The sequence below is a fragment of the Panicum hallii genome, chromosome 4, assembly GCF_002211085.1.
Source record: "Panicum hallii strain FIL2 chromosome 4, PHallii_v3.1, whole genome shotgun sequence".
NCBI lineage: Eukaryota > Viridiplantae > Streptophyta > Magnoliopsida > Poales > Poaceae > Panicum > Panicum hallii.
Genome location: NC_038045.1, coordinates 7,012,194 through 7,029,887, shown reverse-complemented (window position 1 = coordinate 7,029,887; position 17,694 = coordinate 7,012,194). Strand labels below are relative to the sequence as shown.

The window sequence follows — 17,694 nt, the reverse complement described above, 5'->3', positions numbered from 1 at the left end:
TGGTGTATTTGTGTACCAGTATCTTCCCTTATCCTTCTTACCATTTGTCTGGAATAGTTGCTAATATTTAGACGATCGATTACTTAGATGGAATAATTTATCCCTCGCTCAAATGCTTCCCTTGAGAAATACTATAGCGCTAGCAGATTTGTTCTAAAGGCTTAAGAAACAACAGCACATGTATTGATCATGAGAATTTGAAGTTTTTCTTAACTCAAAGAATTGAATTTGATCCAGATAATGATTAAAGACAATTAAGGATTATGATCTCAACGCATAGAGATATGTTCATTCAAAAAAAAGAGAGATTTAGCCTGGAAGAATGGAATCGCACGCGCGGCCACCGATTGTCAGAGACTTAGTACTTCCTGTGCTGGTGCGTCTGCGTGCCAGCTGCGGAGTTCGTCCTTGAATCCGCGGCAGCCGGCTCCACGGGCGATGCTACCAGCACCCGCCTCTGCGGCCGCTCCTGTGGCCACGCTCTCTCCTCCGCCGAGTCCTCGGCGGCGGTGCTAGATTCGCGAGGATTCCCAAGGCGCTGCTCCCTGGATCTGCGGCGAGGCGGCGGTGCTCGTCGGAATCCGGCGAGGTGGCGGTGATTTGCCGAGAATCGGCGCCGCATGTCTCATATCTGAGATGGACAGGATCCGGGGCAGCAAGAGAGGCGGCGTGTCCGTCGCGAGCTGGCCGCCACCGCGGAGGCGCCTCAGGAGCAACGGCGGCGGCGCCGGGGCCCCCAGGGACTCGCAGCGCTCCGAGCGCCGCCGGGGCGAGCGGCTCATGCTCAACGGAGGCGGCGCCGGCGGCGGCAGGGACGACGCCGAGGACACCTCCGACGAGAGCCTCGGCGACGACGACGCCGCCGCCGCCGCCGAGGATGCGCTCGTGACTCGTGAGGGAGAGAGAGAGAGAGAGAGGTGAATGCGACGGCAGCGGATGAGTGCGCTCGTGAGTGAGAGAGAAAAAGAAGAGAGGGGTAAAGCTGTAAAAGAGACGGACGTGGGGCCCAACAGTTATTGGGGTAGCGGCGTTATCTCTCCAGATGAATCACCACCGTTGAAGCTTAATCGAACGGTCAAGAATCTGGAGGGCCAGATGCCCATGTGCGCATAGAAACCCGTGTCAGAAATATTATGGTAGAAAATTAAAAAGTAGCAGGAAGAGTATGGCATAAAAGAAAATAAAAATAGATTATCAATAGAAATGTGTAAGCTGTGATCTATCATATTATACGATAAGATACGAAAACCTACTCTACATCTTCTAAATATGTGGGGTTAATCGTTAACGAGCTATTGAGCAAACTTAAATGCCATGATTTACACTTTCTTCGGTACAGTGGCTGAAGTGAAATAGGCTAACAAGTACAATGGCTATTCATATATTTTACTCTTTGAACAATACCAAATATGCAACCCTGAACAAATTACGAAAGCCGGTACCTAAAAGCTATGATTATTTTAGCTGAGACCGCAGTCCTCATCAGCTTTGAGTCATCACCATGCCAACAAGGACAATCAAGAGTAAACACAATATAGATAGAGTTATGGACACAATAATGAATGTAGCTAGGGAGTGTGCCATATTTGGCTTATTATTGTGAATTTTTTTCTCCTCATCTTTCATCACGTCATCATGCCGTCAAACCGGCTCCTCAATGGCCACAACAATGACGTGGAGGATTAGGACTTCCGTGACCATAGTCGTCCATGAGCACATGGGCCCGATAGCCTGCCTCGGTCAAAATTACGCAGGATGAGTTCAAATAGAAGATCGTAGAAAGAGGCCAAAATAAATATATTTTGAATATGCAAAATAGACGTGTGTGTACCTCAATTTTGCCCAAGTTCATCCATCAACTTTTAAATTGATCAATTTAGTCTCTTAACTTTTATTCTTGATCAAACTTATCCTTACCCTGATGCGCTCTCCATATTAGCATAAGAATAATCACTACTAAAAATAATTTGTAGCAACGTTCCTTTTTTTTCCAGGAACGGGTCTTACTACAAAACGAGCAGTGTTGCTGTAGCAGCTGATCCACCCCTGAAAATGCATCTTTAGAGACAGGTGGTGCAATCACCTGCCCCTGAAAATACATCCTATTTTTTAGGGGCAGGTGATGGCGCAACCCATCTCTAAAGATGGAATTTCCAGGAGCGGGTGGCGCTATCACCCGTCCCAAGAAATGCATTACAGGGGCGGGTGATATCCCCACCGCCGCTATAAATGATTTTTTTTAAATCATACAAAAAATTTAATTAATTCTAAAAATATAGAAAATCACATAAAAAAACTCAAATTTGTACCCTAAGTCTATTGTCGCCTATAGAACTAGAAAAAATACCAAGTATATTTTAATGTATATAATGCTTAAGAGTGTGCAAACCACAAAGTATGACTTGAGTTGTATGAGATAGTAAGTGAGAGAACTATACATTGTTATTTCAACACTCTTAACTATTATATACACTAAAATATGGTTGGCATATTTTTTTTCTACTTCTATATGTCACAATATTCTTATGGTACAAATTTCACTATTTTTGAATGTGTTTTCTATTTTTTGGAATTAATTGAAATTTCAGAATAAATTTGAAAATCATTTGCAGGGGCGGGTGGTGGCCTCACCCGCCTCTGCAAATGGATTTGTAGGGGCAGGTAGGGACGTCACCTGCCCCTGAAAATCAATTTACACAGGCGGGTGACGCCCCCACCGCCCCTGGAAATGCCCTCTTTATATATGGAATCAGCGGCGGGAACTTGGAAAATTTTTTGATTTGAAGCGGAGGATGCCGGGAGGCTGCCGAAATTTCACCTCGAGCCGCCACCGCCACTCCTCCCCCCATGCTGCCGCCTCCTCGCGCAGTGTGGCCCTGCTTGCCCCACGCCGCCACGTCCCCTCGCCGCTAGCCTCTCCTCCCCGCATGAGTCTGCGCGCCTCCTCCCCGCCGGCCTCCTTGCGGATCTATGATCGCGGTCCCGGCGGCGCCTCCTTCCGTGGACCTACGACCGCGGCCCCCCGGCGGCGCCTCCTTCGGGAGATTCTGGATCAAGTCATTGAAGCGGTGGATGTAAATTACATGGGTGGAGAGCCATTCTTCTTCACAAGAGATTTGAAGTTTCAAGCAAAATTCACTTTCTACAGGCCAAATTAGCTTAACACTCCATTGTTTGATATTTATAGGACTGTATGTGTCTATCATTGGCAAGCGGAGGAGAGTGCACTTGTCCATGCTTTAGCTTATTTTGATGAAGTTCTAGTCTGGACGATTGGAGATTTTAACTATCTTCCATATCTACAGAAGCGGGTCGGAGGAGCATGAATATGTAATATGCATGATGTACTCTTACCTTTTTCTTATGGATTTGAACTTGCATGTAGTATTGATGTACGAACTTGCACTATCATAAGAACAATGGCATGGATGTACCCTTACTCTTTCCTTATTGAGCTCGAAACTGGTTAAATAATTTGATTGCATATACAGTATTATTTGAGTGTTGGATCTGAATGAATTAATTAGAACCCCATTTTAAAAAATTTGGCAAGAAAAAGGTACAAAAATTTTGGCGGGAAGGATATTTACAGGGATGACTGAAGCCATCACCCGCCCCTAGAAAATAGTTGCAGGGGCGGGTAATGGGATGATCCGTCACTAAAAATGGATTTTCTGGAGTGGGTGATGGGGTGAACCGCCTCTGAAAATGGATTTCCAGGGGCAGTGATAGCGTGACCCGCCCTTGCAAATAGTATTTGTAGCTGCGAGAAGTAGGGACGGGTATCGCAACGCCCCTAAAAATACCGTTTTACCCGCTCCTAAAAATATTTTAGCCGCTTCTAAAAATATTTTCTCTAGTAGTGAATGCAAAATATCCCTGTTATGATTTTACCCTTGGCTTCTTCCTACCCTCAATTTCCACCGTCATGTTATTACATAATCTACATAGACATGTAATTCCCCAGTCAATGAAGTAACTTGCCCACCGTTTTTAGAACTCTAATTCTAGTATTCAAATTAGACAATTTAATTTTAAATTTTAGCACTTTGAGTAAGGTTATTTGGATTATTAAAGTTTCTAAGAAATTGAGGGGAAGAAGGAGCCAAAGGCGAAAAAACCTTTTTATTAGTTTCATGCCAATTCAGAGAGCTATACACCAGCATAAGGACGAATTTAACCCAAAAACGAAGTTGAAGAACTAAATTGGCCGATGTGACAGTTTAGAGACGAACTTGACCCACGAGACAAAGTTTAGGGATCAAAATGTCAATTTGCTTTTTAATACCTTTTGAATAATGCTCACTTAGTTTCCAGATATAATGCATGGTTTCCAAAAAGAATTTGTCCTTTGATTTCTTTTCATTCAAAGTGGCACAACCATAAAACAATACTACCTCTGGATCGAAAAATATGGGGATTTAGTCCAGCAAAGCTGTCTATATTCTAATACTGCTCTGAACGTCTAGTTTTCTTGACAAGAGGTAGTACTTTCAAATACAAATTCAAATTTCACATGTTGTAAGATTAATTATTTATTGAATATTATAAGGTCTGAATCTTAAAATCTGTGGGTGTCTCATAGAATACTCCCTCTATCACGCAGAAAATTAAAGCCTCAGCAGATGCACTCACCGGTGTTCAGTCGGGTTTCATGAGAAGCTTGGGGATGGCCGCTATGGGAAGAAACCGGAGGGTTATTGCGGCCAGCGTGGCTGCCCGGGGCAGCCGGCATGAGGCCGCTCTTGCGAGCGCTGCTGACCAGCGACAAGTAGAGCAACACAATCATGAGCATGGCCAGGACGAGAAAACGAGAACGGGCAGCTCCCATGGTGAAATAAAGTAGTGCCCAACAAAAAAAAAGGGATAGCAGTCTTGAGGACGAGGGAATGCTACACTGCGATGCCACTGTTATCAAAAGGAGCAGATCGGAACTCCTGGGGCCGGAGAATTAGCTGTTAAAGGGTACTATCGAAATATTAGCTGTTACTAGTGTCTATTTTCGCTGCTACTGCTCACTAGTTTTGTTGTTCCTGCGGCATTCACATCGCTAGGAAATGGCTTGGAAAGTGTCTTATTTTGTACTCTACCATCCTATAAGTCATGATTTAGCTCGATGCGGACCAGGAGTGGTACTTTGACTGCTATTTTACAAAATAAAAATAAATCAAACACATAAATTTGCTAAAAAGGTTTTGGCCTATGTTTAACTAAATCATAGTATGGCACTGTGGATTAGTCAGCTCATGACATATTGCTAAGCAATGATAAAGCAGATGATTAATCATGTGTCATAAACTATTGTTAAGTCGAGGTGGGGATGACTATTTGCACCAAAGAAGACATTAGGGATGAAAGTCACACTTTTTTATACTTAAATGATGAAAAACACAATTTTTATATGATGTTCTGATTGTTAGAGTTTAATTATTAAAAATACAGTGTATTTTCTAAATATAAATCCGATATCACAACATGTTATAGTATAGTCTTTTCATGTTATTGGACGAAGGTTAATAAAAAATTATAAGTTTCAACCTTAAAATACATATAAGTATTATAGTATTTTAGAATACGAGATGCAATTAATAACACCACAAAACATGTCATGAGTTCAACATCTTGATGTGATAGGATGACTTTACATGCTATGTTATCGCGTGCTTTCCTATCCGTTGAATGCATGCTAAGATGACTTTCGTGAGATGTCCCGCTCATTGCTACAGGATTGCTGATTGTAACATCTCAACCATTTTTTGAGGAAACAGGAGGGGGATCCCCTACTGGCTATGTATTAAAATGAAAGATATAAAAAGTATTAAATTACAAATGACTCTAGCCAAACTTTCTTCGCTTGAACATGTCTAGACTTCACTCTGTGGATAACAGAGGAAAAATGGTATCTGAATCTTTCTAGAACATTATGAACTGCTTGGTCTTCTGACTCAAAAATCAATGCATTTTGTGACCCCAAATGCTCCAGCTCATCAGAACAATAATCTCCATGAAGAAAGGGACTTCCATGAAGAAAGGGACTTGCAGCCCTATCTGTCAATTGGGTCAATTTGCACCAAAGAAGACGCTAGGGATGAAAGTCACAGTTTTTTATACTTAAATGATGAAAACACAAACTTTTATATAATATATTGCTTGTTAGAGTTTAATCATTACAAGTACAGTGTATTTTCTAAATTTAAATCTGATATCGCAACTTGTTATAGTACAGTCTTTTCATGTTATTGGATGAAGGTTGATAAAAAAAAGTTTCAATCTTAAAATACATGTATGTATTATAGTATTTTAGAATACGAGATGCAATTAATAACACCACAAAACATTACATGAGTTCAACATCTTGATGTGAATGCTAGGATGACTTTACATGCTATGTTGTCGCGTGCTTTCGTATCTGTTGAATGCTAAGATGACTCCCGCTCATTGCTACAGAATTGGTGATTTTAACATCTCAATCATTTATTACAGGGCTTCTGAAGTAGAAGCTAATAGCCTATTATTAGCTTAGTTGTGAAGCAGAATAATAAGGCATTATTGTTACGGCCAGGGGTATTTGTGACAATATATTCAGCTTCATGATAATATTTTCAAATAAAACAAAATTTAAGAAACTTAGGTCTTACAAGACTATCATGCTTGGCGTACAGCGAGCTCCGGTCTGCATTCCATGCTTAGACAGTAGGTGCAGAGACGTCTATATAAGCAGCTGGGATCAAGAGGGCACACACATTCTCCGCTTGCATCTCTAATTATTCCCTACAAGCAGAAAGGAATATTTATTCCTTTGCTCCACAAGGCATCGGCAGGTACATAGCATGATACATTTTAGAATTCCATGTCTGAATCTCGTCCTTTATCTCTTCATGCTAGTGTGCTCTTTAGCTCTTGTCATCAGCAGCCAAAATGAAACTGACAAAGAACGACAAGCTCTTCTATGCTTCAAGTCCCGGCTATCAGATCCAGCCGGAGCCTTATCCTCATGGAGCAACCCATACCTTGATTTCTGCAACTGGCATGGTGTAAGCTGCGACGGCGCACAGTCTCCTCACCATGTTACTTCACTAGACCTCTCTTCTGAAGGCCTCACTGACTCTATACCATCTTGTATAGCCAACCTCACCTCACTTAAGAGGCTGCAGTTGTCAAATAACAGCTTCCATGGCTCCATACCTCCCGAGCTTGGTCTCCTAACCCAGCTCACCTATCTCAACCTCAGCATGAATTCTCTGAATGGTGGGATCCCATCTGCGATCTCATCCTGCACGCAACTTCGAGTCCTCGACCTATCGAACAACTCCCTCGAAGGTGATATCCTACCAACCTTAAGCCAATGCAAAAACATCCAAATGATAAACCTTAGTAATAACAAGCTGCAAGGGAGCATCCCAGCTGCTGTTGGGATGCTCCAGAAGCTCCGAACCCTGATCCTAGCAGGCAACAGTCTATCAGGGTCAATACCACCATCCTTGTGCAGCTCATCTCTAGTACATGTTGATCTCGGAAGAAATTTTCTCTCCGGTGGAATCCCTGAGTCCTTGGTGAATAGTTCTCTCCAAGTACTTAGGCTCATGAGCAATAGGCTCACTGGGAAGCTCCCAGAGGCTCTCTTCAATAGCTCATCGCTTACCACAATTTGCCTTCAACAGAACATTTTCGTTGGTTATATACCACCTGTTGCTTCCATCTCTTCCCCTTTGAAGTACCTTAGTTTACAAGAGAACAATCTCTCAGGATCAATTCCTGTATCGTTAGGGAATCTCTCTTCTCTGGTTTTTCTGTCTCTTCAGCAGAACAATCTGATCGAGAGCATCCCAGAAAGCTTAGGCAACATTCGGAAACTACAAGTATTGAGATTGACCGCCAACAAACTGTCAGGTCTTGTGCCACCGTCGGTCTTCAACATCTCGTCACTGAAATTTCTTGGCCTGGGCAGTAACTTACTTAGTGGAAGGCTACCCTCCAACATTGGCAACACACTTCCGAATATTCAGACATTAGTACTCATATCAAACAGATTTTATGGCACGATCCCTGATTCTCTTCTCAATGCATCACACCTGGAAAAGATATATATGGCTTTCAATATGCTGACCAGTTTTGTGCCATCATTTGGATCATTGCCAAACTTGGAGGTTCTTGATGTTGGTGGAAATATGCTGGAATCAGGTGACTGGAGTTTCCTCTCCTCCCTCTCAAATTGCACTAGACTGACTCGGCTCATGCTCGACTCGAATAATCTCCAAGGAAATTTGCCATTATCGATTGGTAATCTTCCAAACAGCATTGAGCATCTTTGGATTAGAGACAACAAAATTTCTGGGCCAATTCCCTTGGAGATAGCCAATCTGACAAACCTCGTAGAATTATATATGGGCTACAATCTTCTCAACGGTAGTATGCCACCAACTATTTTACAGTTGCATGACTTGGTTAGACTTGGAATTTCACGAAACAAACTTTCTGGCCACTTGCCACACGATATTGGGAGACTTAGTCAGCTGAATGAGCTCCGCTTAGAGCAAAACAACTTGACTGGAAGTATACCTGCTAGCATTGGGAACTGCACGCAGCTACAGAAATTAAACCTTTCTCACAATTCACTAGCTGGGAGTATACCAAGCAATCTCTTACAAATTTCTTCGCTTTCAATATATCTGGACCTATCATATAACCACTTATCTGGGGAAATACCAGAGGAAGTTGGGAATCTCATTAATCTAAATCTTCTTAACATCTCAAATAACATGTTGTCTAGTAACATCCCATCCACTCTTGGTCAATGCGTGCTACTTGAGTCTCTTCAGATGCAAAACAACTTCTTTGAAGGAAGCATTCCACAATCTTTCATAAACTTGGTAGGAATAAAGGAATTGGATCTTTCGGAGAACAATTTGTCTGGAACAGTCCCAGGGTTCCTCACATCTTTGAGTAGGCTGCGCACTCTTAATTTATCCTTCAACAACTTTGATGGAGTAGTTCCAATGGGTGGTATTTTCAGCATTGTTGGTGCTGTGTCCATTCAAGGAAATGATAGGTTGTGTACGAATCATCCAGCATTAGGCCTGCCACTTTGTGCAAGATTGGTTGGCCTGAAAGGCAGACACAGATCTTTAGTCCCAAGGATCGTACTACCAATTGTTTCTGCTATTGTTATAACTTTATCATGCGTTGTGATAGTTCTTAAGAGGAAGAAGAAACAATCAGTGCCACAAATAATACGACGACCCAATATGGATATGAAGAGGATAACATTTCAAGACATTATCATAGCAACAAATCAGTTCTCTTCTGCCAACTTGGTCGGTTCAGGATCATTTGGAACAGTTTATAAAGGTTGCCTGGAACTTGAGGACAGCATAGTTGCTATCAAGATCTTCAACCTTGAAATATTTGGAGCGGATAAAAGCTTCACAGCAGAGTGTGGAACCCTAAAAAACATCCGCCATCGGAATCTAGTCAAAGTAATTACTTTATGCTCTTCAGTGGATTTGACTGGGAAAGATTTCAAGGCGCTTGTGTTCAAATACATGCCAAATGGGAATCTGGAAACGTGGCTACATCCCGAGGTCAAAGAACAAGGCCATATAAAGACTATAAGTTTGAGTCAGAGAATTAACGTAGCCTTGGATGTGGCTTTTGCTTTAGATTATCTTCATAATCATTGTGCATGTCCATTAATACACTGTGATTTGAAGCCAAGCAATGTTCTACTGGATCTTGATATGACAGCATGCGTAGGAGACTTTGGCCTGGCAAGATTTCTATGCACTGGTGGAGGCAATGGACACCATAATAGTTCAGCAAGCTTGGCTTACTTAAAAGGATCCATTGGATACATCCCACCAGGTGAGAGAAATGCCCTTAGTTGTTATTATGTCTACTCTTTGTTGAACTCTATTTATATCATGTTCAAATTATATGTATCTCAATTTAAATGCAGAGTATGGACTAAGCGTAGAAATCTCAGCCATGGGTGATGTCTATAGCTTCGGGGTGCTTCTGTTAGAAATGATTACGGGGCGTCGTCCAACTGATCAGAATTTCAAAGATGGTATAACCCTGCATGAATACGTTTACAGAGCATTTCCAAATAATATCTATGGGATTCTTGACCCTGTGCTGCTCCAAGATGATGAAATGGATGCAACTGATGCCATGGAAAATTGCATCATTCCATTGGTTAGAGTAGGCCTCTCATGCTCCATGGCATCACCCAAAGCACGATTCGAAATGGGAAAAGTTTGTACTGAGATCCTCGCAATCAAGGATTCATTCTCAATCCTATAAGGTACACATACAACTAATCAGCTAGAGCTAGCAATACCAAGTGAAGATTAGCGATGGATAAGTTGTGATTTTGTACGTTTTCTATTGCGTATGGTTGGTTATATTTGTCTGCATGATACAATCCTTAGAGAGACTTCTTCAACGTTGAATAAGAGTACATGATGGAACTCTAATATATTTTCATGTCGAGGCTATGTATAATTGTGCCATAATAAGTAGAACCTATATTTTTTCTTGTCTCTACTATAAAAATGGTTTTTATAGGTGCCCCCTTTTCCATTTCCTTAAGCAGTGTCCACAAGCACATATGTAGAATTTTTCTTTGCGAAACACAGTACACACGACGCAGATGCTCATATTCATGCACACACTCTCACCCATACGTACACAACCTTTACCCCTATGAGTATTTCTGAAAGACTAAGCTGACAGATCCTCAAGATTAACGAAATCACCATATGCGCCTCACTGTTGACGGGTACGCTGCCTACCACTAGAAGAATAATGTTGGTTAAATTCTAGAATAAATTGATCTTGGTTAGTCAGGTTCCACCATAAGAAACCGTACCGGCGGAGCTACGTTCAGTTCGCCACACATGTAGAAATTTATTCATACATGCGGACCATATAAACAACCACCTCTGCAAATCAATTTCTAGAGATGGCCACATAAACAACCATCTCTGCAACAGTAAACAATCCTATTTTAAGAAAAGGAATAATAACTTTTCATATGAGGTCTGATGAGATAAGGAATCATAACCCAATTTGGTTATAATTTCTCAAATCTATTTAAGAAAACTAAATTTTGAATTTTTCAAATCACCTTGAATAATGGAGCGAGACATGCTCTATATTTCTACTATTGCTAAAGCAAGCAATGATTCCTTACCGGAGTTCTAATCGGATTCCGGGTGACCGTAGGTTGAGTTAAGGGTCCAAAACCATTTAGAATTAGTGTTTAGCGAGTAAAATAGAAAAAGATTGAAATTGTCGACTACTATGTTATTATAAAATACATATAATATATAATATATATTTTTATACGCTGATTAATATATTTATATCTCTTCACATAGTAAGGCACGAGCATATTTGCTAGTATATCAAATTTGAAGTGCTCGATAAGATTTGAAACTTTATAAATAATGTCTCTTCATGAAAGATCGTATAATGTAGAGTGCCGAAGCAATATAAATATAAGGTCGGAGAGGTGGAGTCAAAAGAATACCATCGCTAATTAGTCATAAATTCTTTATTGGTGATATAGTAGGGAGGCTACACATGGAGAGAGAGAGGGGGGTTCTATGCTTTTTTGGATAAAATGTGAAATATATTTTTCATATTTTTTGGTACTGTGTATTGATGTGTACTATGATGCCGTTTGGGAGGGATTCACCTAAAATAGCTTCACCAATGAAGCCAAAGCAAATAGCTTTCACCCAACTTTTAGTTCAAATTTGCCTCTGCTTACAAAATGACTTCATGCTATAATATCTTAATTTGTGCAAAATGGATGAAGCCAAAGCCGGTAAAAACCCTCTCGAACAACACTAAGAATATAAATTATTTTTTGGGTATAAAGAAATTAGTTTGTACATGTTGTGGTCTCTAGTAGTAGACCGGTTTGCAAGACATCGAACCGCTACACACTAGCGTGGTACGGTGTTGGTTTCATCGGAAAATATTTGGTGTACACGGCGGCAGGTGCCCATCCTGACATCGTTAGCATCTCTTAACGGAGAGAGAGTGCGTGTGGGTCTCATGGACAAATAAAAATCTTCCCATCCAGTTGCTCGTTCATCTCTATCTCCCGTTCTCTCTCTTTTTCTCTCTCCTCCAACAAGAATCCAAGAGGAAAAATAAATGACTATTTCACTTGTACCAAATCACACCATTTCTCCCCTCTTAGGGAGGCACCCCTCTCTAGTTCAAAGTTTAGCAAGGGAGTAAAATTAGGAGCTTTCTTCGGTTCTAAAGTCGCCTTTAAAATCTAGGGTACAAGTTCCATTATATTTTTTTCTTTCTTATAATTATTTTATTATTTAATATAGTGGTCCTTCCATATTTTCCCTATGCCAAGCATTACTTTTCGGCAATGACTCCATTCAAGCTGACCGTATTTTTATTCCCTGAAACAACTAGCTCTATCCGTCGTCGCTCACAGGCATCATGCACAACCTTATCCTTTCCATCACGAAGGGGTCAGCTATCTTCGGGTCTGTTTTGCAGGGCTACGGTTCCTCTAAAAACGACTCCGGCTCGAGCTTATCTGGTGGAGCGGTGTTTTTGGTAAAGCTAAAGCCGTTTTGGAAAACGTTTGGCAAAACAGCTTCACCTATTTTTCATGGATGGATTAAAGAGGTCATATGTCCAATATGCCCTTAGCTATTTGACGTGTTTGTGCAGCTGATTTTTTTCACTCAGTTTAGAATTTTAAATCATGTCAAAATAAAGATATAAATAAATAGAAATATTAGTTAACTAATTATCATTGTCTTCTCATATTATTAGTAGAGTGATTTTTAAAAAAGGAGTTAATCCTCACATAATACCCTTATTTTCAATTTTTCCTTCCTTTTTCCTTTTCTTCTCATTTTTCCCCTTCCTCACTTCCTCTCTCCACCTTATCGCTGCAGTCACCTTCTGATCCCGATCCCCATCCACCCACACCGCCCCACTCGAATGCCGGCCGCCTCGGCACCCGCCTTGGCCAAGCTTGCCTCAGCACCACCCATCACCTCTGCGCTAGGCGCCGGCTGCGCCTGCCTCAACGCTTGCCGCGGGCTACCCCTGCGATGGCCACCGGCGGGCCCTGCATCGGCGCTCGTCGTGGGCCGCGCCGGCCGCAATTGCGTTGGCTCCTACCGTTGGCCTCGCGGTCGCCACAACCCGCCGCGAGCTCGCCTCGGCGGCCTACGCCTCGAGCTCGCGCTGACGGCAACTGCCTCCGCCTCGGGCCTCCGCATCGGGCTCGCACCGGCAGCCTCCGTCTCCGCGCCCCTCACAAGGACAAGCAAGTCAAACGAACAGGAGGAGCTGTGCGGAGCCACGTTGTCTGGCTGCCCCTCCATCGTTGGCCTCTAGAGAGCGCGATTTTACGGGCTCCTGCGGTGGAGCCGTCGTGGAGCACCCCGTTTGGCAGGGCTAAAGATGGCAACGGGTAGAAAATATCCGTGTACCCGCGGATATTAAACCCGAGGGGTACCGATACAGGTCTAAGTTTATGCCCGCAGGCATAGGCACGGGCACGGGCACAACTCTAAACCCAACAAGTATTTGCTTATGGGTAGAAAAAAATGATATCAGCACCAGCAAATCTGCCATACCCACTTCAGTAGCTCATAGGTGGGCCAAAAACTCCAATATAAGTTCCTGTTAGGGTTTCAACCTCCATATTTCTTCCCTCCTCCCTCCGTGCGCCGCAAGGGGTCTCCTTCCTCCGCGCGCCGCCGCCGCTAGTGCACCCGGCCTGCCCCCTCCTTCCTCCTCCCTCTCAGCCGAGTGCCCACCCTCTGGCGCCGCCACCTCGTCGCCCCCGGATCCTCGCCAAGCGCACCGCCGGTGGATCCTCGCCGCCCCTGAACCGGCCACCGCCGCGGGGCCTCGCGCCCTTGGACCGCCCTTGCCGCGAGGGGCCTCCTCTACGCCGCCGCAAGGAGCCTCCTCGGTGCCCCTGGAGGCTTGGACCGGCCGCCGCCGCCATCGTAGGGGCCCTCCTTGGCTCCGCTGCGAGGGGCCCCCTCACCGCGGAGGTCCTCCTCGGCGCCGCCACGGGGTCCTCCTCGGCCCTGGACCGGCCACCACCGTGAGGGGCCTCCTTACCGCCCCTGGAGGCTTGGACCGGCCGCCGCCGCAGGGGATTTGCTCGGCGGCCTGGACCACCCGCCGACAGGAGCTTCTTAAGTTTGCGGGTACAGGGACACGCTCGCGGGCATGTGATATCCGTGAATAAAGGGTACGGGCGTGATTCTCTACCCATGATGGGTAGCGGGCGCGGGTGCAGATATGAGTTTTAGCTCGCGGGTACGGATATCTGAATAGTGTATCCGCGTGAATTTTATCGTTGCCATTTGAAGCCGGTTTTGAAGCCCTACCAAAGGGGCTCTTCCTCTTCACCGCTCGTTCACACACACGCAGACACGCCGCCCTCTCCATTCTCCTGAGCCGCTCTCTCCCCATCCTTCGATTCGTTCGTCAAGCTCCGGTGGAATCGTGGCCGACGGCCCGCGACGACACAGGTCCTCCTCCTCCCCTCCCCCGTCTCCCCACCGTTTTCCCCTCCCCATCTCGCCCGCCGTCCTCCTCCTCCTCCTGCTCCTGCAACTCCCCCGAAACCCTAACCTCTTCCCATCAGATCCGCAGCCTTTTCACCCCGCGCGCCCAGATCTGCTTCCTTTCGATTTGACCCGGTTTTCTCTCATCGTGCGTGGTTCCGTAGGGTTTAGGAGTCCCGGCGGCGATGGCGGCGAGGCTGGCGCAGCTGCGCGCTAGGCGGAGCTCGCCTCGAAGCACGGCGGCGCGTACTACAAGGAGGTCATGGAGAAGAACAAGCAGTACGTCGTGCAGCCCCCCACCGTCGAGAAGTGCCAGGAGCTCTCCAAGCAGCTCTTCTACACCCGCCTCGTAAGGTGAAGTACTCCTGCCTCTCCGTTGTGGTGTACCGTTCCGTCGTTCCGATTTGCCAAATGGGTTCTGTTGTGTGTGGTGCCACGTGATCTGTTCGTGCGCGTAGTAAATAGTAACGGGCTTTGTTCTGACTGATTGTTTGATGGGTGTGATGCAATGTGGTTAATATTTTCTCCCTGCAATTAGCTACTGTCCCAATCACCTAGTATGATGAGACCTGGTTGGGTCCATACCAGCAATGGTTGGACCAAGGCTTTGTGTGTGAAATTCCGTGAGTGGATTAAGATTGTTAGTTCTGTGTAGTGTAACTGACCTTTTGTAGGTAGTATAGAATATTTATGTTCTTCATTTTCGAGGGCACCAATGCTTGGCTTGTCCTCCTAGGTTTGTTCGTGGCTTCACTGTTTATGACTTCACACTTAATATGACTTAATCATGCGTCTTATAGCTTCTAGGCAATGTGATAAAGCTCTCATTTATATGCAATGTCTGTATTTCCATGTTGTCCTTCAAGATTAGTCCTGCCAATTCTGTTAATTCAAGTTTGTTTTAGTGGATTAAATACAATTTTGGAGCTTTATAGCAGAAGGGACCTACGGAACAATGCTCTTATGCTCGATTACCAATATCTGTAACTATGTATTCCTAGTAATTTTTCTGCATCTCGATGGATCCATCTTGTATTGATACATATGGATAGAGCACTCTCAGATCGAGACATGGTTGGGTTAGGGTTCGATCTGGAATTTGAGGCCGGGGGTTAGGGTTCAGGAATTTTGGCTGGACGGCCGACGACGAGGCCGTGAGTAGATGCTCCAAGATCTATGTGGAGGTCTACACCTCCTTCCTCTCCCTCAGCCTCGACACGGCGGCTGTGCGCCTCCCTTCTCTTGTCTGCGTAGAACCTGTTTGAGAAAATGCATGTGTGGCTTGTTCGAAGTATTGCTTACAGGTATCATCGCTTGCTCCTATGTTGCATCCAGGAGAAGCTATATAGCAAGGAGATAACGATGGCCGGCCAGGAGATGGTGAAGGAGCATGTGGACTAGGTGTTGCTTGAGCCCGCCAACGCGGACGTTGCCTTCCTTGTGGTCAGTGACCCATTTGAGTAACATATGCTTTGCTTCTAGTCCCCTTTTTTTGAGCTGATTGTGTTAGTTTTAGATCGTATGTAGTTCTTTTTTCAGTTAGGTGAAACCCTGTTTTATGTGTAAACAAATATATTTCTTCAGTTAGACAACATCCTATTTTATTATGGAAGATGAGATAAATTAATAATTATATCAAGTTGGATGCGTACAGAGATGACATATCTGCAAAACTTGAGGTATATTATTCTCTATATTTTCTTTCCAAAGCATGCTGCAATGCAACATGATTAGGCAATAATCATCTTTTCAATTAGGCAGTACTACTCTTATCATTATGCAATGCTACTATTTATGGTCCGGTTGATGATTTTCTAGATTGCAAGTTACTTGATTATTTTAGTGTACGGGTTATCTTGAACTACTTTTTTTCATGTTTATACCATTTATAAAATTGTTTTAGTGACAGATGCTCTATGCAATCTTAGGCCCTCTTTGGCAGGGCTCCAGCTTCGGCTCTTTTGATGGCTTCTGCTGGAGCCCTGCCAAACAGGGTGTTCCACAATGGCTCCGTTGAAGAGGCCGCAGATTTTCCGCTAAGAGGAGCCGTGAGACGGAGGAGCCAAAAAAAAAACTGGCTCCTCGCAGCTCCTCCGCCTAGCCTGCCATGTTTGCTCCCATGGCCTCTTCGTGTGCTCTGCCTCCTCGCGGCAATTGACGTCCGCAGCCTCCTGCTGCTTACCCTCGGTGAAGCTTGAGACCGTGGTGGTGGGCGGCGGCGGAGGCGGGCACGGCCGGCGGTGGGTGCGGCTGGCTGTGGGAAGCCGCGTGGGGGTGGGCGCGGGAGGCCGCGCGGTGGCGGGCACGGTCAGCGGCGGGAGCCCGTGCGGTGGGGGCGTGGGCGGCAACTGGAGGCTGAGCGGCGGCTTGCGCAGGAGGCCGAGCAGAGGGCGGCTGCTGGAGGCCTATCGGCAGGGAGCTTGGCAGAGATGGATCGATGGAGCCGGTGGATGGATAAGGAGGAATGAGGATGGAAGAAAAAGAAAAGAAAGAAAAGAAATAGAAAGGAGAAAAAATAGAAAATATAAGGGTATTATGGACATGTTATCATTTTGAACAACTGGAGAAGCCGTTTTACCAAACGTTTTGCTAACCAGACAATTCGGAGCCAAAAAAAGCAGTTCCACCAGAGAAGCCGGAGCCGTTTTAGCCACAGTCGGAGCCGCACCAAACAGGCTCTTAATATATGCATGATCTCGCTACCCTACCTGTCCCCCTTTTTGCTATATGAGAGACTTTTTCGATTGGCTAGTTCGAGCTGCTATGTAATCAGTAATAATACTCATTTGTGGGATTTTCAGAATTCATGATTCTCAAAAGCCATTGTAATCCTATTGTTTGAATGTATAGAATAGTTGCTTTTCCCATATTATTCTGAATACCAAAAGCAAACATATTTTGCTGCTCCCAAATTAACCATGATATTAAGTGAATCCTAGAATTCTAGCAATTTAACACATAAATGTAAGTATTTTTATGTAAATAATTTTAGTTTGTGAATCCCATAATGCAGGCAGCTTAGCAGACTCATGCAAGCATTTTTATGTCCAACAAGTAGGCATGCATAACTATGCCATGCAGTCTAGTCATGCGGGTTCAGTTTGTTCCTATCATA

The 17,694-nt window shown here is 44.3% G+C and overlaps 1 protein-coding gene and 2 long non-coding RNA genes across 5 annotated transcripts; 2 read left to right on the top strand and 1 right to left on the bottom strand.

The window, feature by feature from the left end:
* Positions 1-1,353: 1,353 nt before the first annotated feature.
* LOC112889006 lies at positions 1,354-4,883 on the bottom strand. The gene is made up of 2 exons (XR_003227983.1): positions 4,636-4,883; positions 1,354-1,731 (listed from the first exon to the last, which is right to left on the bottom strand). It is a non-coding gene; the product is annotated as an uncharacterized LOC112889006 (long non-coding RNA).
* Positions 4,884-5,691: 808 nt separating this feature from the next.
* Positions 5,692-10,496, top strand: LOC112890302 (receptor kinase-like protein Xa21). Its single transcript, XM_025957216.1, has 4 exons — positions 5,692-5,700; positions 6,722-6,821; positions 6,898-9,861; positions 9,956-10,496. Exons 1-4 carry the CDS (start codon positions 5,692-5,694, stop codon positions 10,300-10,302), a joined length of 3,420 nt encoding a protein of 1,139 aa, XP_025813001.1. The 3' UTR covers positions 10,303-10,496.
* A 3,891-nt stretch (positions 10,497-14,387) lies between these two features.
* Positions 14,388-17,446, top strand: LOC112889005. 3 transcript variants are annotated; one of them, XR_003227981.1, is made up of 3 exons: positions 14,388-14,543; positions 14,744-14,933; positions 15,915-17,446. It is a non-coding gene; the product is annotated as an uncharacterized LOC112889005 (long non-coding RNA). The 3 variants fall into 3 exon arrangements; XR_003227982.1 differs by having other exon boundaries at positions 14,744-16,022; positions 16,483-17,446; XR_003227980.1 differs by having other exon boundaries at positions 14,744-17,446.
* The last annotated feature ends 248 nt before the right edge of the window (positions 17,447-17,694 follow it).